Source organism: Ixodes scapularis, unplaced genomic scaffold, assembly GCF_016920785.2.
Source record: "Ixodes scapularis isolate PalLabHiFi unplaced genomic scaffold, ASM1692078v2 PGA_scaffold11__112_contigs__length_91849675, whole genome shotgun sequence".
NCBI lineage: Eukaryota > Metazoa > Arthropoda > Arachnida > Ixodida > Ixodidae > Ixodes > Ixodes scapularis.
Window position 1 is genome coordinate 43,987,350 of NW_024609837.1, and position 24,219 is coordinate 44,011,568.

The following is a 24,219-nucleotide window of genomic DNA, read 5'->3' on the forward strand; positions in this document are numbered from 1 at the left end:
GAACCATATTTATTCCGTTTACTTTGGTTTTTGTGAGGCTTTGACTGGGAATTCTCGGGTGTTTTTAGGAGAGATATGAGTATTGTTGCTGTTCGACCTGGCGGGACACTTTGCACCATCTTATCACTCTTTTTTGTGGTGTTTGATTTTGTCTGTTTGCCCTTGGTTTTCCCAAGGATGCAGTGCTCTGCAAATGTTTCTTAAGTATGTGCGAAAGTGTATCTTGGGCACATGAACTTTCCTTACTTTTTCTTTCTGCTTGTTTTTTTAAAATTTTCTTTAGGAAAGAGGGGCATGAGTTGGGATTAGATGATATCCACTAATAGCATTTCATTGTTACATATAATTTATATTTACTAGCAGGTTTTGGATTAGAAAATATAATTACAGATTATACTAGGGAAGGATACTTGGGATCCCGCATAACAAAGTCGTGTATTGACCATATTATTGTTAGAGGGGGTGATCTTAAAATGCTTTCTGGTGTAATTAGACAAAAAGTTGCTGATCATTATTTTATAGCTCTGGCGATAATAGGGGGGAGTACTGAGGAAACCAATCGTGTAGTATACAGGCGCATTCTTGATAATAATAAGATTGACAATATGATACGAGAATATAACTGGGCCTCCCTTTGATTTTGATCACATTACTGCTTACCAGATGCTTGCGAATAATTTGAGGTCGATATATGAAAAGTGTTGGAAAACTGTAAAAATAAGACAAAGAAATCGACAAAATGCCTGGATAAACGACGAAATATTGACACTATGCCGTGAAAAAGATAGGTTGTGGAACATTTGTAGAGCAAGACCACATGATCCTATAATTAAAGGAGAGTTTAAAAAACTACGTAATAAGGTAACTGCCAAAATAAGACTAGCAAAAAAATATCATTATACATCTAAATTTCAACAATGCGAGGGAAATCCGAAGAAAACTTGGGATTGGATAAAGGAAATTACGGGAAGTAAAGGGAAACAAAATATAGATGAAACAATTAAAAAAGCTTTTGGCAGTAACAATATCAGTTCTTTATGTAACCAATTTAACGATTTTTTTGTTAAAAGAATTGTGGATCTGAGAAAATTACTACAAAATCAAGAAGAAGAATCAAATAGCTACGAGAATAGTGTGCACTCAGCTTATTTGCCTCAGATGACAGAGGTAGATTTTAGATGCATAATAAACAACATGAAAGCGTCCAAACCTACGGGGAATGACTCCATTCGATTAAGGGACATTCAGAATAATTTTGAGGTATTAAAAGACGTTATAATAAAAATAGTAAACGAGTCACTCTCGTCAGGGAAAGTTCCTATTGAATTAAAAACAGCTGTTGTTAGACCATTATATAAAAATGGCAGTAAAAACGAAGTTATGAATTATAGACCCATTTCAATATTGCCAATCATAGCGCAAATTATGGAAAAATTTGTCTTTAACACAATGACATCATATTGCGAGAAGTTCTGTTTAATAAACGAGTCTCAGTATGGATTCCGTAAAAATAGAAGCACTGAACTTTTGCTGGAAGATCTTTTAGACTATGTAAACTACAGTCTTGATAAGAATCAATTTGTTTTAGCCCTATTTTTAGATTTAACTAAAGCTTTCGAAACTATTGATCATGAGCGACTATTAATAAAACTAAGGGATATGGGTTTTAGAGGTCTTTTTAACGCGTTCTTGAGAGACTATATTACAGACAGATATCAGTTGGTCAAAATTGACAAGTTTAAAAGTAGATTAACATCACTTAACTCGGGAGTACTTCAGGGGTCGGTACTGGGCAGCGTTGCCAGACGGAGAAAAAAAAAGTCAGCAGATTGATCCCCAAAAAGTCAGTAGATTTGCACGAAAATCAGTAGATCCTACGAAATCTGTGTTTTGTCATGTTTTGCTATTTTCATTAAACCACACTTCGAAGAAATAGTATAGAGTAATAAATACCATGGTAATATACACAAATAAAAATGAAAAAAGACCGAAAAAGAAATAAGCCTGTAGCAGACGACGCATAGCCTCAACAGTGCTCCGCGCCAACAGCATTCCGTCAAAAACCTTCCACACCCCATTAAGGAAAGATGGCACCTTGCAGGACTTCCATTGGACATGTACGCGTGCACTTGCCGGAACGTCTTGTTTTGGTTTCGTTTCAATAATAGCGGCAGGTGGATGTCGCACTGTCGCACTCATCTGTTGATCCCAAAAGCGGCTCAGTCCCGATTTCAAACATTAATCCACGAAATCGCAACACTAATCAATGCTGATAAAAAAAAATGTATTGTGCCATTCTATTTTTATCCTTCATAAAACAGGTAAACTTTAGTTAGCTATACGTGAATTACTCGATTTTCACCTGATCCAAAGTTTGCGTTCAAACGTGGAGAAACTTAACTCGTTAGTTTTTTAAGCCACTGAGGAATAACATTATATAATTTCCTTTTCAGAGCCTTCCAAATAAAAGTAAAGAACTGAAATTTGGATGTCGATCCCATGCATTCCGCCGGGCGAATGAATGGGATCCTCTCAGCTCGGAGCAGCAAGAAATTCAGGAGTATTTGCTTCAGGCTCATGCTCTCACACCTCTCGCTCTGCGCAACGGGCTGACTGGCTCACTCGGAAGAGGGACGTTACGGCGGTGAAGTCATAGACTGGCCAAACTCTTCCAATATATGGCTCTGGCCCGGATGTCACCGTCGACAGGCTTCTGGGCAAGGAGGTTAGAAGTACTAGGAGGGGGCACGTTGCAATATTGGTGAAGCCCAGTCATAAAATGTTTAAACGATTTTGTGCCCAGCGTGACCGCAGATCTCTCTGGCGATTGGTGCGCGTGACATGTCACGTGCGAGATGGATGGTTGATTGTAGGAGGATCCCTTGCAGGCTTGCGCGCGCTCCGTCCGGTAGGTTTTATCAGATCAAAGGCTAGGCTGTGGTGTATTCTTTAGTACACCATACCTAGACGAAGGCTAGCTACGGTCACGTGACGTGGTCACGTTCGCCTGAGAAGTGAGGAGAGTAAGGAGAAAAATGAGAAAGAGGCGAGGCGTCAAGGGAGCATGGCTTGTGGAGGCTACGCGGCCGACGTCACGCCCTCTTCTACCCTTCTATCCTCCTTGCTTCTGGGCCATAGAGCCAGGGCTTCAATTCTGGGAGAATATGACTTTCCTTTGATGGGCGACACTTGGAACTAAAGGGGCCAAATAATAAATTTCAATATGTTTACTAAAAAAAGTCAGTAGATTTTCATTTATTTCAGTGAATCAGTAGACCCGGAACGAAATCAGTAGATCTACTGATAAATCAGTAGACCTGGCAACACTGGTACTGGGACCCCTTTTATTTAATATTTATGTAAACCAAATTGGAACTCTACCGTGTACATCCCGTCTGTATCAGTATGCAGACGATACTGCCTTGATATTAGGGCACAGTGATGAACAAAGTGCATTGTCCATTTTTCAGAAAGATATTGAAATAATAATGAGCTGGTTTTCTGTTAATCATATTTTTGTTAATCCCAGTAAGACAAAACTAATATGTTTTCGTAGTCCGTATAAACATTTACATCTTAGCACTCCGTTATTTCTCCATTCACAGAACTGCACACGGTGCAGTTGTGTAGCATTAGATTATGTTACAACAACTAAATATTTAGGATTACATCTCGACCAACATCTCCTATGGAATGAGCATGTAGAATATCTCATCAAAAGAATGCGTGTTGTCTCGGTTTATTTGTATAAGATGCGTAGTGTAGTGACATTGTCATTACGAAGGAGGGTGTATGGTGCACTGGGTGAGTCTATTCTCCGATATGGGATTTCTTTATATGGAGTGTGTTCTAATTATAAAAAAGAAAAACTTGACAAAATACTACATAAAATTGCAATTAATATTACCTATGGAACACCCTACTCTGAGTTGGAAATTAATAGGAAAATGAATGTCTTAAATTTGTTATCCATAGAGAAACTACATTGTTATGTTATTTTAGTAAAGCACTATTATAAAAGCAACTTTAAAATCGTATTAGAAAAAGAACGAACACTTAGGCGCAAAGAATGTTTTGTTATTCCTAAGATTTATACAAACTATGGAAAAAAAACACGGGCATATTACGTCCCATTTTATTTTAATAGGCTTCCAGACACCTATTATAACATGGAGTCACTGAAACAAGTCAAATATGATTTAAAAGAGTGGTGTTTGAATTTTGAAATGTAATTTGGCTTTATTGCTTTAGCAGTCCACTGAGTTTTGTCTCTTTTCTTCTTGTCTGATTTTTATTCATTTATTTATGTATTTATTTTATGTGTGCCAGTAATGCACACAATAGGAGGATTTCAGTGTAGCAGCCCGCTGGACGCCAGGTCCCGCATACAAGCATACCAGTGCTTTTGCGGGCCTGCATATGTATTATGTTTATGATGTGAATAAAATTTCTTATTATTATTATATAATTTGGCTCGAAAATTTAGGTTTCGTTAATTTCTCAGTTTGGCTGGCACTAGGCTCAGGTTTGCCTTACTTAAAGAATGATCTCAAATCGGTTAAAAGTCCAGCATTAACAGAAGGCTCAGCTTGACTGTAAAGTTTAAACCTTTTCGACCTGAACCCCAGTTTTGCTGGAAGGTTTTGTTTGGCTACCATCTTTCGCAATGCTGTGAATGTCAATGTTTCTATTGAAGCAGAAATTTTCAGCTAAACTGAGATGGTGAATTAGCATTCTGATTCAAACTGCCCGTTTCATTTTCACAGATTACTCCGAGAAGAAATTTGGTTGGAGACATTATTCTAGACTTTTAGCTTTGAAAAAGTACTTTTCAGTCTTCTTGACGGAATCTTATCAATCTTATTGAATTGCCACATTAATTTTAAAGCAACGTTTTTGAGTCATAGAAAGTTACTTTGCAAAACGTAGAAGCCCCTATCCAGTGGCATAGCCAGGAATTTGTATTTTAGGTGGGGGCAGGGTTCAAAGCACATTTGTATAGTATTATAAAATCAACTGGAAACTGGATTTTTTTCTTTTTTTTTTTTTGGAGGGGGGGTGGGGGGGTAGGGGAGACTAAAGCCTTGTAAGCTCCCACCCTGGCTATGCCACTGCCCCCATCTCCAATTTGTTTTGTGAAATGATTATCATAAACATTGTGAATAGCTGTGGAAAAATTATGAAATAATAAAGCAGCTCCCACCCTGGCTATGCCACTACCCCCATCTCCAATTTGTTTTGTGAAATGATTATCAAAAATATTGTGAATAGCTGTGGAAAAATTATGAAATAATAAAGCACTTTCCAAACTGTTGAACTCTAACTTTTTAGGTGAAATTTCACAAGGACATCCATGGCAAAGTCATTTAGTTATGCAACAAATATGAAACTCTAACCAAATCTTTACTCAAAGATCCCAATGCTTTGGGACCTGCCCAGTCTTTGCTCACAAGTGAAGTTTTGAACCAGAAAAGGTCACCTTACATATTCTAACAGACAGCCAATGCTCTGGTGATGTAGCACAACCCAAACATTTATTCGGTGGACAGGATGTGCTGTCTGAACCAGGCCACTTTAGAGCATTTCAGCTAACTTTGTGCAAACCAAAAAATCACCTTGGGTCCTGTAACGTTGGAACCGTCTATTAGAGTCTCGGTTCGAGTTTTATGTTTGTTGCACCATCTTTCTACCCAATTAGGCTGAGAGGTGCCAAGGGCTTACCTTCAGCACACCTTGAGTTGTCGTATGTCTTGCGACCCAAAATCGTTTTGTAAGCCCCCCCCCCCAGCAGCTCACGTGGTTCTGCAAATGCCCTCGTGACCCCCACCCCATCCGGTGTTTTGTGGACATTCTGTGCAAGTTCATGGGACGTTTGTAGCCCAGTGTCTCATTTCCTTCTCCCCCGTTTGTTGTGCAGACCGTGGCAAAAGCCGAAAAAGATGGAGACCGGAAACCAGGATGAGGCGCCAAAGGATCCTGGGGCCCTCACGTCTCACCCTAGTTACACGGACAAAGACTTTGAAGGTACGCATACACAAACCGTGGGAACGTTAACACCTGTCAGTGCGCCACCTTGAACCCGTCTCGATTTTCATTAACAGCACTGTGTGCAAGATTCAAACCACCAGTGGATAAACCAGAAGCCTCGTTGAATAAATGCTAAAAATTAAAGGGGAATTGGCTTTTGGCACCAACCTTGCAAGTTTTGTACATGTGTTCCTGAGTACTATTCTGCTGTAAAGAAATCGGTATAAATATGCCAATGAACGGAGGGCATTGAAACTTTTCAGAAAGGCGTCTCTAGGTGGCGCATTTTTAATGCTCGTAATATCCGGAGAGATAGCCCACCCCTATTTTTGGCGTAGTTTACTATTTTTTTTTTTTTTTCCAAGAACACCGAAAGATAGTCCACTTCTAGTAATTGCAATGCCCGGGCCAATGGTGACCTCAGCCGAAATGGGGTTAGATTGCTACAGCCGAAGTTGAGTGAACTTTGCTGACTGGAAGTATGGTCGTTTCCATGTGTTAGCAAGTTTGGAAAGTCACAAAACACAAAAGTAGCTCATAAAATGAAAAAAAAATTACTATCGTACATTGAAACTTGGTTTACCTCTCATTTTCACCCGATTAGCTCTTGATTTTAGGTGGGCCATTTTTCGGGATGTTATAGTGCTCAGATTTCTTCAGTGTAGGTTTCTGGAAAAAAAAGAATCCTGTTATTCCTGTTTACAGGGAAGAAAAGAGAAACAGAGTGCCTAGTTGATGCTGCTAGCTATAGACAACTGCACATACTACATGCTTGCATCTGTTGGACCTACTTTCAAGTGCCCATCTCGAAAAAGCTTTCAAGATTTTGTTCTACGGTTTACGGACGGTTGGCATATTTATGAAAATTTTTTTACGCGCCAACAGCGCTCGACAGCACCCTGTATATAGGCCAGTGAAGCTCACACGAGTTTATAGAGCACATTTTTTTCTTTATCGTCGTTATTTCGTAATGTTACAAAAGATTGCAGGTTCCTGGAGGTGCAGGCTGTTTAGTCCTAACATTGTGCCACGTCATCATAATCGTTGGCGTGTATTACTTTCGGACACTCTTGTCTAAGGACAGGAGTATTGCACTATTTACTTGCACTACAAAAATGTTTTATTCACAGACTCATTGGGAGTCAACTTTTACCCAAGAATTATTTCATTGTGCCACGAAAATTTAGAGGTTGCATGTTAATAACCTTATAGTTCTGCACCCATATTCTCCCAAGGTTTAGAAACCAAATACAGCAGACAGCTCTGTAAATCAGAAAGAAAAAGATGGAGAGAAGAAATGTAACGTTGCAAAGAGCTCGGCATTATGACCCGGTGTCCTCTTACAATTAAGCGCCCAGAAAAATTATGCCTTTCGCGGTTTCTAAAGAGCCATCAGTCTTGTGCCACACAAAGTTCCCACGTAGCACGAGAACATTCTGAGAACATTCCGGGAATGTTCAAAATAACATAGACAACATTCTTGGAATGTTTAAGATTTATGTAAGAACATTCTATCAACGTTGTCAGAATGTGGCGCAGGCACTTATCGCTACATTCGGGGAATGTCTTCAAAGGGATATTCTTGGAACGTTCTGAGAACGACATAGAACATTACCAGGTCATTCAATCAACATTGAAACATCCTCACAAGGTTCTAAGAACGTTCTCAGTACATCCAAAGAACTTCTGCAACATTCTCTGAATGTTGCAAATTTACGTAAGAACATTCTATCGACGTTGTCAGAATGTGGCGGAGGCACTTATCGCTACATTCGGGGAATGTTTTCTAGGGTATATTTTTAGAACGTTCTGAGCACGACCGAACATTTAATCACCATTCTAACAATGTTTTAAGAACGTTCCCAAAACATTCAAAGAACATCTGCAACATTCTCTGGGGAATGTTTACTAAGTGTCCACAATTATGGCTTGCTTAGCTTACAGCCCCACTGAGCCGTACTACATATATTGATATAATATCTCCTCACAGAGAGATCAATATTTTTTAATCGAAATATATTTTTTCCAGGCCTAGCACAATGTAGCTGCTTTTCCAGCGCATTAGCCAGAGCCTGTACTATTACGGCAGTTTACTCCTACTTATCAAAACGTGCTGCATACCGATTACTCACACCGAGCATAAGAACAGATACCTACAGCATCCCACACTCAAGCGGGACATACCTTTTTCAAGGTATTAAATCGGAGATGCTAAAAATCGGGTCTATTCAAAACTGCCCCTCTACATACGCAGTGAGTGCCAAGCTCATTATCAAATTTTGAAGACCATTGCTTTTCTCCTACACCTTATCTCACATTCCTCGGTAGACTCGTATAAGATAAAACTGATCCCTTATGCTAAGTTTCCAAAACCTCCACTTAATTGGCATATTTTTGGCACAACGTGGCATATAGTGGATGGTGTTTCGAAACACAGGTTGCTTGAAAGCTCCGTAAAGTTGGCTTCACCTGCGAAAATTCTAGGAATGTTCGCAAGCGAACGTTCCAAGAATGTTGCACATGTGAATGTTCAAAGGGGCACGTTCCGAGAACATTGTGCATATGAATGTTCGCCAACAAACGTTTCTAGAATGTTGAGCAGCTTACCTTGTAAGGAATGTTCGCATACGAACGTTCCTAGAACGTTCCAAATGGTGTTTTAACGTTCCTTCAACATTCAGAACACCCAGGGAATGTTCGCACGACATTGGATGCTACTTGGGTTATTCTGCCTAAAGGCCTAAAGTCTCCTCTAGTATAGTCTGTAACATCATTTCATTGCTGGCAAACTAAATAAGCCAAGCGGCATTAGTAGTTAAAGGCAAATCATTGCTCTGGAATTCCTTATGAGGACCTTGTATTGGGGCTGCTTTGTTGAAAAATATTTATTAATCAAGTTGTTAACATTTCTCCTAGTATATGTCTGTATACTGAGGATGGTATAGCTTGTTGTTCACTAAGCGTGTTGAATGGCTGTAGGAGTTTGCAGGATGACATTAATCGCATAATGAACAAGTGCGCTCATTTCCACCTGGAAAAAAATAACTTTGTTTTTTCGTGTCGGGCCACCATAATTGCCCACTCTATATCGTGAAAGAGGATTCTCTGCGAAGAAAGCGCCGTGCAATCAAGCTTTCAGTTACACGGCGCCTTCTTCTCGGAAGATCCTCAGGTGGTTAAAACTAATTATTAGTCCTTCACTGCAGGACGTGCCAGATATACCCTTCATTGTTCTTGTGCATAAAACACCCATATTTGACTATGAGCAGATATTGAAGTGTCGTCGGGGTGTGTGTCTGTTTCAGGCCACCGTGCACACACAGTGTATGTGGGGCTCCACGTACCGGGTTACCATCGTCGAGGACATCGGAGGCACCACAGACATCACCACAAGAACGGCCACGCTGCCAAGAAGGACGGCACTGGTGCCGCCGGCGATGGCAACCACCGCTCGGGTGAGACCCCACTTTGGACCACCGAACGTTGCGCTCAGGCGGCAACCAATTGCGCTCAACTCAAATTCATTCCTCGAAACTCATTCCTCGGGGCACTTCTTGGCAGGCTCGCAAAATTCCTCATCGCAAGCGACGCGTTTATCCTGCAAGCGGGCTTTGGAGGACTATACCTTTTGCTGCCACGCCCCGTGATATTTTTTTCCAAGGGTAGGGATCCTTCTTTTAGAAGGACCAGCGCATTTTCACCCTATTGTTTATGCACATACACAAAAAGGAAGCAATGGCATCAACACCTCTTAAAGCCCTTTCTCTCGTTCATATGGCAGAGGATTCACGTGGTTGAGTTTGACTGTGATCGATTGTGCTAGACCACTTGGGACAGCTTACGACGAGAGCACACTTAAAGCACTTTAATAAAATTAATGCTTCGCGTTTCTCTCAAGTACCGACAACCATTGTTATAGAGAACACGTGAGACATGTGCCATGAGCGAGTGCTCTGCCGCCACTTGCTTCCAACGGCCGCGCGAAGCACGGGCCTCGTGCATTGGCGCATTTGACGCTACTTACTGACAAATGCAAACACATCGAGGGGTTTTAAACACACTGTCACACTTGTGCTGTCTGTTAGGTAGGTAGCCTTAGGACCATTTAAATCTGGGTATAAGTGCCTGGAGCCAACTGTTTTTTGCTACGTCATCGAGGGTGGCACAACTTCCACGGTGCCGCAGCCCAGCACTGGTGCGAGAGCATGTGGCTTTGTTTTGCATCTCGTTCAGAAGCTATGCTAGAATTGACAATGTATGCATGTAGAACACCGAGCATCCGCCCATTCCACAATAAGTGCCCGCCCCTCAAATTTTGTAGCATTCGGAAAATACACAAAGGACATATCTTTACATAATGTTGACCTAAGGAGTGTTCATCTCCCAGTTTTACACGGCTATTTCCAAACTTTGAGTGGGCGCTTGCTCGGGATTTTACGGGGCAACACTGGCGGAACTATTTCAAGCCCACAACGAAAGAATGATTCGTAAAAAGTTATAAAAATATATATGTAGGTTCTGTATGGAATAATATATGCTTACCCCACCTCTAACTTCCGGTTTGCGATGGAGGCGCCTCTGGATGTTCCCAAGTGCCTTAAAGTCTCGGTCAGCTCAAGCAGCGCGATGCTGGTCAACTGGACTTTTCTCGTCACATAAGTGTGGCAATGATCTCATTTAGAGCCCGCATCCACATCTGACCACCCTGAAGCCATTTTAGATCTGTTCGTCCAACCGTGGATCCCAAAAGTGCCTGGGATAATCGTCTCTACCGAGTTGCATTATCGGTCAGCTAGTGTCTCGTGAGTGCCTGTTCGCCCCTTCGGCTTCACAGGAATCACAAGTCGTTTTTAATCATCATATCAAACCGCCGAATTGCAAATATATTCTTCACGGTTTCAGATGATTCATTACTTCTGTTTATATGTGTGGAGAGGAAGCATACTCGTGCTTGTTGCACTGACTTTGCTCGCACTTATGTTGAAACAAGGTATAGATACATCCACATGCTCGCTTCCACAGCTTCGAGAGCGTTGCAAGTCATGAACTTCATGCGAAACAAAGCATAGTACGCAAGCACGTACGCAACCCTTGACGAACAAGCATACTCTGCACCTCTGCACACACCTATAGTGGGAGCGACGCCGATGCTCTTAAGCACAAGCAGGAGCAGGCCGTTTTGAACGACACTTATTTCCATGGCACGGGCGTCTTTGCATGCCAAATCAGTAGTGTTGTGCTCGCTGTTACATCGCTCGCACTTATGATGGAATTTAGTGCATAACTCGCTCTAAACAGCTGTCTTTTTGCATTCTGGTGAGCTTTATAGGTGACATTCACTTGATGTCACTCGCTAAGGGCACTGGCATCAACCACTACGGTCGCCATTCTCGAGGTCTCTTTCTACCCACGTGGCTGTTGGCCGTCATCTAGCCGGACCTTTCAGTGTGGTTTAGCAGCATTTTACAACTTTAAAGGGTCTTTTTTGGCGCAACTAGTGGTTATTTTTTGCTTTTAAAGTGCAATAAGAACATTTTTTGTGCGTCGTTAGTTCATTTTTGTCGCTAGCGGACTTATCCATTGCGATCATGTTGTTCTTGCGCGCCGTGCCCATGGTGGCAGCTCTTGCGCAAGAACTGTGATTTTTCTCCTTTGGTGCTTTTGTAGCACGGTCTGATTACTTTTACAATGGAGCTGTTAGGGCTAGTTTCCCCAGGATCGTGCTCCCCGCAAAGAAATGTCAACACAAAACTCTGGACAGCTACCGCCATCCAGGAGCGACGGTGGCAACCAGACAGTCGGCTTGCCGGCCTTGCTCATAGATGGCGACAACCTTTCCAGCCTTTCCACTCTGGTTTTCACTGAATTTCTCTAGGCGTTGTCCTAGATGTTGTCCTCAAGGTCGTCCTAGATGTCGTCCTAGAAGTCGTCCTTGAGGTCGTCCTTGACGTTGTCCAAGAGGTTGTCCTCGAGGTCAACCTAGGAGTTGTCCTTGAGGTCGTCCTAGACGTCGTCCTTGATGTCGTCCAAGAGGTTTTCCTCGAGGTCGTCCTAAAAGTCATTCTTGAGGTCGTCCTCGAGGTCGTCCCACAAGTCGTCCTTGAGGTCGTCCTAAATGTTGTTTTCGAAATCGTCCTAGAAGTCGTCCTTGAGGTCGTCTAGATGTCATCCCTGAGGTCGTCCTCTAGGCATCGTCCTCGAGGTCGTCTTAGAAGTCATCCTTGAGGCCGTCTTAGAAGTCATCCTTGAGGTCGTCTTAGAAGTCATCCTTGAGGTCGTCCTAGAAATCGTCCTAGAAATCGTCCTTGAGGTCGTCCTAGACGTCGTCCTTAGGCGTCGTCCTAGACGTCGTCCTTAGGCGTCGTCCTTGAGGTCGTCCAAGAAGTCGTCCTTGAAGTCGTCTGACCATAGTACAACTTCGCTGGTCTTCCTTCTTCACCAGGGTGGAAAGGCTGAAAAATTTTTGTTCTGTTTTGCTAGTTGCACTTCTTTTTGTCTCTAGCGTCCCTCTTTACGGGTTTTAGTTGAGCTAGTTGGTACATTCTGTTGGCAATCAGGTCAGCTGAACATGGAAAAAACAAGAACACGAAGGAAAGGACTGGACATTCACACCGCTGACTAACAACTGACTTTTACTTTTTCCTCATCCCAGCCTAGGCCTTTTCTTCTTCGTCCTACGGCATATTAAACACATTCGTCTGGCCATTTGCTAAATCGCTTACATGCGGTTCAGCCTTGAGAGCTCTCCGTTGCTCATTGCCGACTCGTCGCTTTCGCCATCGCTCATCTTGTCGCTCGCTAAATTGCTTACACGCAGTTCGGCCTTTACACGCGGTACTCGGCGGCAGCAAAAAACTTAAAATGAGCCACCCCTATGATAATTTTCTTTTGTCTCTTCTGTTCAACGAAGCTTCTTCAACGATATAAAATTAACACACACTACCAACGGACGACCGCATACCCAGGTCAGTCCCACCACAACCTCGAAGATGGTGGATCGACGGTGGCGCTCCCTGGCATAATCGAACCTACAGGCTCAGTGAATACCACCTATACAGAGCACCTAGATCGCATAACTTTGCAGCTCCCGTTGGGTTGAAATCTTTTCGACCGATTCGGTGAATTCAAGATCACCTTTGAGGTTCATTTTCCGTTGCAGAGGGAACACTAAAAAGCTCTCTGGCCTACTTTTCCCCAGGCACAGCAGCGGATTAGCTGCGGCGTAGCAACAGTTTGGGAAAGTAATGGCTGCCGGAAGTCCAAAACCGAAAGCAGGATGTCACGTGATGACTGGCCAATAGTTTGTGTGGCAGCTAGTTCAAAGAATGGTCCCACTTTTCCCAGGATAGAGAGGCTTTAGTATTACACGAGAGACTCCTGAATTTTGACCATTTCGTACAGTCATACAATTGGCAAGAAAATGTTCCGAAAAAGGCAAACTGCCCACTTCCCACCCCCTCCCCTCCCCCACTTCCCCGCTGTTAAGCAAGGAGTTTTTGCCGTAGCAACAGACGGCAGCAATGATAGCGAAGACCCCTGTATTTCATTAGCATGGGCAGTGAAATACAAATATAATGAAGTTATCTTCATGTAAATTTCTTGTCAATATTTCCTCCCCCTCCTCGTTTTAGAAAATCTTCCGGATTTGTTTTCTTGGAGCTTGGCAGGTATGAAGATACAAATACCCGACAAATAAGAAAAGCGTGCCAGTGCGTTCAGTCATTACGAGAAAATGCAACTCACTCGAGCGCACTCCAACTCAAATCTGCGAACCAGCCTTAAGGGTCTGGATTAGTGCTGCACAGAGACGACGCAGAGACGGCAACGAAGAGCAAGTGACGCCAGTGCGTCCCTGGCCCCTCTCTGTCTCTCGCGCAACCAAGTCGTCTTGGCAAACAAAGGACCGAGGAATTCTCGGAATGATTGGGGAAGACTCCTGAGCTCCGTGCGGAGTTGAGGGGGCGACTCTGAATGGGGTCATCCATCACGATTTAAGCTCCTGCCGGCGGTGGGAGATGCGTCGCCGAAATAGACGAAATTTCCCCCTCGCCCTTCGTCACTTCCGTTTTTTCTCTTTCCCAGTTCTCTCGGTTGTCACGGTGACAAATGTTCTTCTTGCTCCGAGGTCGAGCGTGATCATATTTCTGGTTTTTTGTTTTTTTGGGGGGCGACATTGGGACAAGGACTTGTAGTGGTGTTTGACGATGACTCGATTTCTTTGCAAATTGTGCTTTGATTGGATTTAGTGCAATGTTTGTTCTGGCCAACATTGACATACTAAAGGTGAGCTATTAGTAACAATGTCATCATTGTATCGTTAGGGCTGGTTGAGACAATTGTGTCTGAGTGTGACGGCTCATTGCATTCCACTACGATGTGTTGTGCGGACCTTGGTTGTCATGGCAAACGTCTCGTTGTGACGCAGTCGGTTGCACTCACATGCAGGTGTGCGAATGAACCTTTGCACCAGTTTTGATATTCTGAACAATTCTGGTGGTATGTTTCATCAGGGTTTGCACAACTTATTATCGCGACTTGTTTTGCGGAAGTTCAGAATCATTCAGTTATTATGATGATGGTGATAATAATCTTTCTTGCCATACAAAGATAAATAAGAAAATTGGAATAGATTAAATTAGAAAATGTGTGCCCACATGGTGTTCTGCCAGAATGCCGTAAAATACCGCGAAAGCACCCACTTCATACAAGTAGTCACTATTAATGTTTCCCAAACTTGGGAATTCTGTGGGTAGTAGTTCAATTACATTAATTGAATCACTGTAATTTAATTACTTTTCTTGGTAATTTGTAATTGTGATGAATTACTTTTGGCTAAAAGGAATTGTAATTGTAATTTAGTTACTTTCTAGCGTCACTAAATGCAAAATTTCAGGCACAATTACAATTACTTTTGCAAAACTTTGTGGCACCGACGGAATCTTTCTAAAGGCCTCAGCGCTCGCACAAGCGGCCTAGCTCTCGGTGAAACATTTGCACAAAGACACGCACTCACGCATATATGCACAACAAAAATAGTGTCACATAGTTGTTTTTTTGCTTACACTGTGGGCTGAGAGACAATCCTTTTTGAAGCCTACCTGAACGGCGCCGCGTAGCGCCATCTGTAATGCGAGCAGAAAACAATAGCGCATGCCAAAATATTGAAGGGAAAAAATTGAGCTTGAGCTTTCAGCCGAGGTTGGGAATTTTAATTGTCTATGAAGTTGTTTTTTTTTCTTTTATGCCAGTTTTTTATGTCCGTCTTCCAGTACTGTCGCATATTTGTATCTTTGTATTTTCAAGTTTATTTCCTGTAGGTTTTAGTTCAGATATTATTTGCATAAGCATTTTGGAGACTGACCTCGCACCTGTGAATATTGTCAGCAATGATTCGGAAGCCCCGATTTGGTTCCTATATAAATCTGAGCCATTATAGTTTCAACTCATTGTAAATAATTTACAATACCATGATGTTCGTTTGTGAATGAGGTCGTATTAGCGCGTGTGGATTTGAGTTTTATACTAACACTTGCGAAAATATTCATATATTACTAATAGTTACATTTTTATTTGCCTAGCTAACAAAAGTCTGTCAACCCAATTTTTTCTTTAACGATCTGGCGTCTTCCAGCATATTAACTAATTTATTATTATTTATTAAAAATATACGTATGTACTACTTCATTGTCCCAAACTGTCAAGTTCTATCATGAATATAACAAAATTCATAAAAGGAAAGTACAATATGTGGCATTTACGCAGCGATGCTTAAGCCTCCTCAAACATTGGGGCAAGCAATGAATGAATATGTTGCATTCTATACAACTCGTTTAAAGTTAATGGCCCAAGTCGGGTCGCTCTCAGAAATATGTAATTGTAAAGTAATTGCATTACTTTTTAAAAATAATTTGTAATTGCAATTAATTACTTTTTACATAGTAGTAATTGTAATTAAACTATGTTTGAAGCAAAGTAATTGTAATTAAATATAGGGTGGGCACTTCCCCGGTGTTTTGCAGTGTGTGCAACGGTGAAAACCCACACCCATGCTCCTGCAAGCCCGTCACTATGCGAGTTTAAAAATTCCGCCAAAAATGTGACCCAAAACACTCGCGAATATGCTGCCGTCAAGCTTGAGAGCAGACATTGAAGCTTAGCACGCTATCCAAAATGGTTCCCGGGACGTCCGTTTCACCGTAATGACGAGCGTTCTGCCGCCGTCTTTCCAGTGACCCCTCCGGCGGAGCGGGTCCACTTCATCCTGGGGGAGGAGGAAGATGGACTCCACGAGGCACACCCTCTCTTCAGCGAGATGGAGATATTGTGTGCGGAGGGAGAGGAGATGGAGTGGAGAGAAGCCGCCAGGTAAGTCGCCGTCCGTCTTCGCGTCTTACGCGGGGTCAGTGTACGTCGTCGGTTCAATTAAAGCGCCCAGAACTGTCCTGACCTTGAAATTCAGAGTTTTCCGGATAAATCCGAATTGGCGAAATTTTCACCGGCAAGTGTTCTTCCAAGTTTTTCGGATTTATCTGAAATCACGGAACCCTAGTTATAACAGAGCCTATAATAAGCTAAGTTGGCTCAGCGGCATAGACAGAAGGTCAAACCAAACTTCGCAAATGGGCATGGCATATAATCCAGTGGTTCTTAAAGGGGGGTCCACGAACCGTCGGGAGTCCCTAAGGCTTTCTTGGGGTTCGGGATGCCCTCACCTGCTAATCGAGCGGAGCAATAAAACATTTTTTTTTTTATCGATGCTGGCTGTCCCACGAAGCTAAATAGACCAAACCACATGTGCCAAGCTAGGGCTGATTATTCTTTCTTTCAGAGCTTCAAAGTTGGTTTGCACACATTTACTTCATCTATGCCTTTGTAATTGTAATCGTTCAATACTGCCCCTCCTCCCCCTTCCCTTACTCTGATCTGGAAAGGGCCCCTGAAACATGAGTAACTGAGAACCACCGGTGTAACCGAACATCTGCCATAACCAGACCTTTTGTGACGAATTCGCACCGTACATAACTGTAGGGGATCGCCATGTGAAGCATATTGCTCTCTTCCTCCCAGGTGGATCAAGTTCGAAGAAGATGTGGAGGAAGGGGGGGACCGGTGGTCCAAGCCACATGTGTCCACAATCTCGCTCCACGCGCTCATGGAGCTGCGCAGCTTTATCCTCAATAGTACTGTCATGCTAGACATGGAAGCCACCAGTCTCGAGAATATAGCTGGTGGGTATCACTTGGTATCACTGACTTCGTGTGCATGGCAGGCTTTGGCGGCAATATGCAACGAGGTGTCCCTCCCCAAAACATTTTGCAGTGTTTGTTTTTGTCGCAAAAGTGCGGCTTATATCTGCCGTCGTCCGGTTCTTCTGAGACACGATTTTGCACATTGTATGAGAGCTGTCCTGGCGTTACCGGCTCGCACTTGGCACATACATAATACTGCCAAACAAAACTCTGACCAACTTTAATATTCTTCTAAAAGGATATACTGTAATGTCCCAAGAAAGAGCCCATTTAAACTCGAAGGCAAATGGGATGAAAATGAGGAGTAAACTAAGTTTCGGTGTGCAATAAAAAAAAGTCTTAAAGAAATGCTAGTTTAAGATTTTGTGGCCTGTGAAACTTGCGATCGCAGCCAGGGGCGACGAAGCAAAGATGACTGTCCGTCAAAGTCAGCAACGTTTTCTTGTCTCCTGCCGCAGCTAAATGACACCATTTCCACCGACGTCACCATTGGCCAGGGCCCTGTAATTCTAGAAGTGGGCTATCTTGTGGCGTTTTAAAAAAAGTAGAAAATCGTTCCAAAAAGTTTTTTCTGGGGTGGGGCGTCTCTCGGGATATTGCGGTATACCGTGCAGTAATGCAAACTTGAGTGTCTTCTCCGGGTCACTATTGGTAAACGTCACTGTGGTTCAAAGTCCATTTGTGAATGCATGGAGACCGGCTGAAAGTTAGATCTCATTTGATTAGTGGTCAATGAAATGCTTTTAATGTCGTAGGTATACTTTATAACAAATAATACACCCATTCCTTAAAGGAGCGATGCAACAATTTTTGTACTTTGCGCAAATACCGCTTAAAACGGATCCCTAACGTTAATGACCTATGAAACACGCGTTCGTTTTTCACCCCACGCAATAGAAGTCCCAGAAAAAAATTAAAGAAAAACGAGCAGCGTTCACCCCCTCAACTCGCAGCCAGAATAAGCGGCCACGTGATCTGGAGCCGATTATATGCCGCCAGTGTTGATCATAGCCACGCGCTGGGGTTGGCAAAGCACAGGACACGCGTTGAGTTCCAGACATTGTTATGGCTCGACTGTTGTCGTCGTTGCAGCGATCGGACACGGGTCACTACCTGAATGCTTCTCGAGCTAGCAATTATCACGAGCCCAAGTCGAGTGTCCACGCAATGCTCGGGTCCAGTCTATGAACCGCATTCAAATATCGTCATATGGGTTAACTGCGATCCCCATGTTACGTCATCAAATTTTGCAAAGGAGAGATTGAATGAAAATGATCGCTTTTGTCCTTGAAATTACACCGCAACAAAGGAGTTTCTTGGCCAGTGGCGTTGCGTGTGAGTATCCTTGAGTCCCAGGTGTGCCAGTAAGCTCGTGTCAAGTGAAAAACATTCCAATTGAATGTCGTTGCACCGCTCCTTTAAGCTTTGAACGAGCTCGGAAGTCATATATTTATATAAAAATAACCATGCACAGTGGGAGTGCTTTCTGAGAAAGGGGCACAAGAGAGAGAACCGCATATAGAGTTTGTGTAATAAACCTAAGGTAAAAGGTTTGCCATCTCCCCATGCTTTTCGGCCGCTTTGGAATGGTGGGACGCAGATGCAGACACCATTTGTAGAGGTGAGCCGTGGATGGCTTCAATTTGTAATAACTCGAAGAAGCAGAAAATTAGCACTTGCAAGGTCAGTACTTAGTCTTTTTTATGCTTATTTTATGAGAAAACACCGGTGTCGTGGCTTGTATTAAAGAATAACTTTAAAAGCGCCGAGTACTCAAACCGACTCGAACAGCCTCCATGCATTGCGGCAAGCATTGAGCCCTCCTCAATCCTTCTGCACACGCCATCCAGATCTGGTCCTGGAGAACATGGTGAACGGTGGACAGCTGTCGGCGGGGGAGCAGCTGGAGCGGGTGAAGGAGGTGCTCCTGCGCCGGCACCGGCACCAACACGAGCGGCACCGGACGGACAAGGGCTCCCGCCTGCCCCTCATCCGGTCCCTGGCCGACATTGGCCGAAACTCTTCCAAGAGCATGTTCGGTACTCACAGTAAGCCTGCCGTGTGCCCCCGCCCGCTGCCGTGTGCCCAGCGTCTGCCATCCCGTCTGCTTTTGAGTTGTGTCCCGCTTCCTGTCGGACTCGCACCAGTGCAACTCAGCTGAACTCCGAGGTCGAGTTACGGCGTCAACGGCATTCTGTGAAGGCCCAAGTGGAAAATATTGTGAGATTAGATTTGAGGTTGAGTTGGCACTGAAAGGCTGATTGCATTCTGTGGAGGCCCAAGTGGAAAATATTGTGAGATTAGATTTGAGGTCGAGTTGGCACTGAAAGGTTGATTGCATTCTGTGGAGGCCTAATTGGACAATATTGTAAGATTAGATGTGGGCTCATCCCATGGGGATGTGTATATTCCGATCAACAGGGATTGGCCAACCGGCAGAGTGTTGGATCGGCAAGATGTGTTAGACAATCTATAAACCCAAGTAAGAAATATTATATGATAATAGATGATCTTATTAGGGGTATTTATATTTGGTCAACAGGGCAAAGCTGACTGGTCAACAAAATGTGGTCGACATACAATCAATAAACTATAAATAATCAATTAATAGTAAGTCACTGAGTACATATAACCAATATGTATTCGACCGTCAAGCAGTCAAATACCTTGTCGATTTCAACTGCCCAACCTACTAATCGTTGATTAGTCAATTTGCGTCAACTAATTATGGGCCAGTCGGTATAAATTCATTTGCATTACCGTGCTACTCAGTCGCTGATTACCAATTTGTAGACAACCACTGATGTACAACTGATGGTTTCCAGGTGCTAGTCGACTGCAAGTCAGTGTTAGTCAACAGGCAATCATTTGACAGATTATCAATCATCAAGGATGTGGTGTCTGACATTTAAACCAGATGGTGCCACATCCCCGCTCGCAGTATGCATTGGTAAAGAGCCTCAAAAGGCTGGGGGCGACACGGGGCAGAGACTGATGGCGTGCATAGAGGAAGACGAAGGAGTACGAGGTTTTTGTTAGGTTTACGTTATATTAAATGAAGTAAATCAGTTTTGTTTGTAGCCTGGCGTCTCCCTCGACATTAAAAAAAGACACTACAAAGGACATCAACAAACAGGCAGTTGATTAGGGGCAGACAGTAAAACAAAGAACTTTTGGGGGTGCATCTTGTTATATAAGACACCTAACGAGTTTTTTGATTACTGTAACACAGTATAAAACGCCCTACCTAATTACTAGCCCGCCCATTCCCAAAACAACCTTGACCCCAAGCATCTTGACCTTGACTCGGTAGCCTGGTGCCTCGCAGACAGTGTGGCGGTCGCATGCGGTTGCGGCAGCCCAAGTGCACTCGTAATGTTGCGTTGCCTGTCGCGTTTTTTTTTCTCCCCATCTTTCTTTCTCTCTCTCTCTCTTTCTCTCTCCTACTGGGTGTGATACGAAAACGCCTTCTCAGACCACGGCGAAAAGGGTTCTAGTCCGTCCCTTAACCCCGACCCGACATCGGTGGCCATCTCGGCGGCGCCGTGCGGCCAGGGTAACGGCCGCAACGACTGGTGGTGGATGCCCAAGTTTCTCAGGGACCAGCTTTGTGCCTTGCCCGGTAAAGGTGGCCCCAACGCCGGCGGCGCGTCGTCGCCGTCGTCGTTTGTCGGCGTCCCCTGTTTGTCGTTTTTTTTTCTGTCAATGGCACCTCGAAGACGCGCCTGGCTGGCCCTTGCTGCACACGGAAACAAGTCTAACCCCTGCATCCCCGCGTCTAACGGAAAAAGGAATGTGTGTCGGCGGTGAAGGACGCTTCCGCTTTCTCCCCTTTCTGTGTTGGTTTGGATGTGGCGAGAGTCGGCGAGGGGCTTGAGTGTGGACGGGAGAAGGGGGTACGTCGAGATTGGTGGTGAAACTGCTTCAGTACTGCCTTAGTTTTAGACTTTAGCAGTGCTTTTTGGTTTTACTGATAGATACATAGATATATTTGAGTGTCTGCCAACAGCCTGGGCAGTAGTGCACTGTCCCGTGAAAACACTTTCAAGTTTTGAATTTGTTTCCTAGAACCTTTCCAAAGCAAAGGGCTGCCGAGAGCCTTATTTCTGCGCTACGATCTCCTCAATGAGTCTATACTTTTGAGCATATTTGATTTAGACTCTGTCAGTCTTCTTTCAGCAGTGAACTGATAAATGCACGTGTGAGTGCTCAGCTTAGAGGAGCGCCTTAAGTTACGCAATAACTAATAGACCCTTTCACAGGCTCGGTGTATCTAGGGACTCAAAAGTCTGTCTACCTATCTGCATGCTAATGGCAGTAAAAGTCTAATATCTTGCTGGGCACGGTCACTTTCATAAGTCAACAGCAGACAGACATCTGTATCAACAGCAGACGGACGTCTGTTCTTCTCCATGCAGTTCTTTCTCTAATGGCTTCAGTTTTGGTGATAAGAAACTATCACTCTGTACTAGGCACTTACACCAGTAAAGCTCTGGACAAAGTTTGCCATATCAAAGGGCTTGTGGGCCGAGCACGTGCCAACTGATTTGTTAAGACGCAAGCTTGAAATGAGTGCAGACGCAGTGCTTGTATTCAATTTGTGCGTCGCATTGGGCTAACCTCTAGAATTCATAAACCTTGTGTTACCCGTTACTGTGCATGCCTTAACCGTTCGCTTTCATCAACCACCGAAAGGCCAGTGTTGAGCTGCCACTCATGCCTCACACTTAGGTGATAGTTATTGAAGTGGGCAGACTGAATTTCAGAAGGGGTGTATTAATTTCGAAATACTACTAATTGTTTGTATATCGATACTGCCAGCTACATAGGTCCAGAACCTTTTTCCTGCTCTGTCATCTATACTCCAAGTTAAGTTTTGATTGGTTCAGAGATGCAGCTTTCCCTCAAACACAGCTTCATGGACTCCCATAGCTCATGGGTGAAATACAGGAGGCTCGCGATATTTCATACTCGGATATTTCATAACTTTTGGCTGATTCAAACATATTTCAAAATTTTTTTTGTCCTGCTTCAATGTATTTATAAGCTGCTTAATCCTAACGATGTTTTCATGTAATTCATATACTTGTTCTCGCGGCCCAGTTGAGCGCGCTCCTTACCGAGCACCGGTGCGCTGCGGAGGAGCAACACCCGCGGAACTTGCTTTCGCAGGTGTTGCTTCTCTGCAGTGTACCGGTGCTTGGTAGGAAGCGTACTCAACGGGGCTAATATAGACAACTTTTTTTGCTGGATGAGAAGACTTCATTTTGTATGAGGTGTCATGTGCTCCATGATAGGCAACATTTTTGAGGTATGAATAAACTTACCTCATGCATTTCCCCAATGTTTCATGTGTGGCATACCTGTTTATGATTAGCATGCCTGTGTAGAGGAAATCATCAGGCTTTGTATGTGTAGCCATTTATATAATGAAGCATAATTTTATGTTGCATCATATTTAGATGAATTTCTGATAATTCAAACTTTTGATAATTCAAACTTCTGATGATTCAAACAAAAATTGGTGCTTCCTGGAGTTTCAATTAATGAGAGTCTACTGTAATCCCATATTCTGCATTTGGACACTCTGCTTACTGGTAATGGTTCTGCTCTTGGCCAACTCGGTCTCTCGCCTTGCTCTCGCCACCGCTCTCCAGCACGCTACGCTTTGGTCCACTCATTGATGCATTCATGTGGCTTTTCTTAATCCGTTGTGGTTGATTGCAGGAAAACTCCGCTTTGCTTTGAAATATATCTGTGGTGCGTCATGTTGCCTTCAAATATTTCTCTTGGTGGTAAGAGGATTTGCTGTGGGTGTTGTGAAAATAAGAAAAAAGGAATTCTTTTATTTTTATCGGGATGAATGTGGAGTTGAAAAATTGCAGATTCCTGTTGCTAGTCTCTGAGCTAGGCTGATCTGAAAATTTTGATTTTCAGTGGTAAGATTGTAGGATTTGTTTAAAGCCAACAAGGATTTCGTGTACATTAATTGAGTCGCTCGTGGGGTGTTCTGAAGTGTTGACTCATAATTCAACAATATGGCCGCTGCAAACGGAAATAAAATTGATTGCTTATGTGCTGAAGCAAAAATGAAAGAGTACAGCTACTTATAGTGCATAGAAAGCTAATTAAATTTTTACTTCATGCCTTCTGCAACGTTACTAATGTCTATACTTGCACAGTCTTAAAAGAAACAGGCGTCGTTGGGAAAGCAGCGTTAGTACTTTATCCAATGTCGAAGATAGACATATATGTATTTTGCCGCCCTTTTAAGAGACCAAAGCTTTAGAAAACTCAGACTGAGTAGTTGTACGTGAAGCATACATACGTGAAAGCCGGCAACATTTAATTTTTATGTCAAATCAACACTTTACTTCTTTCTTTTAAAAAACTTGGAAGGAAATGACCGACCTGTAACAATGTGGTCATTTCCTTTCAAAGTGTCCAAATCTAGGATCAATTCTCTGGCTAGCGGCATGTGTGTGGTCGGAATATGTGCACATTTTCTCCACAACACATTGCACGTGAAAACACCCCAATATATGTGGCCCTGCTGTCTGAGCAAGTCTTGCACGTGGACTACGCTCGCGAGCTCTGTACGTCGACGAATGCAAGGCTGCTCGGCAACACTGTGGAAAGATGCACGGGGCTCTTGGTGTCGTGCGGCTGTTTGTGCAAGCCTGCACTGTTTTGTGTTGAATAAGAGTGTGACCAAACTAAGTAACCAAAGAACCACGTTGTTGAAAAGATGGTGTGTGGTTTGGTACATCAATGGTTGCAACTTGGAAGCCACACATGGTTATGAGAAAGACTGAACTCTGGTTGTGATGTTGAAATGTTGAGGCTCTCATGCACTTGTTTCAATTGACAATGAAAATGTGATGTTGAATTGAACCCCAAGCCGGCTCAGACAATTTGACCTTTGGCAGTTTTTTTTTTGTAT

General features: G+C 43.3%; 1 protein-coding gene across 10 annotated transcripts in view; it reads left to right on the plus strand.

The window, feature by feature from the left end:
- Window positions 1-24,219, plus strand: part of LOC8023735 (electroneutral sodium bicarbonate exchanger 1) — a 228,045-nt gene that overhangs the window by 150,502 nt on the left and 53,324 nt on the right. For 5 of the 10 annotated variants that reach the window (XM_042288895.1, XM_042288894.1, XM_040499323.2 and 2 more), the window contains exons 2-7: window positions 5,918-6,024; window positions 9,333-9,482; window positions 16,257-16,392; window positions 17,095-17,255; window positions 19,127-19,324; window positions 20,752-20,898. In XM_042288895.1, coding sequence (XP_042144829.1) covers window positions 5,940-6,024; window positions 9,333-9,482; window positions 16,257-16,392; window positions 17,095-17,255; window positions 19,127-19,324; window positions 20,752-20,898 — 877 coding nt within the window. In that variant the 5' untranslated portion in view covers window positions 5,918-5,939. The remainder of the gene's footprint in view (window positions 1-5,917; window positions 6,025-9,332; window positions 9,483-16,256; window positions 16,393-17,094; window positions 17,256-19,126; window positions 19,325-20,751; window positions 20,899-24,219) is intronic. The other 5 variants (XM_042288896.1, XM_040499325.2, XM_040499330.2 and 2 more) reach the window with 2 other exon arrangements.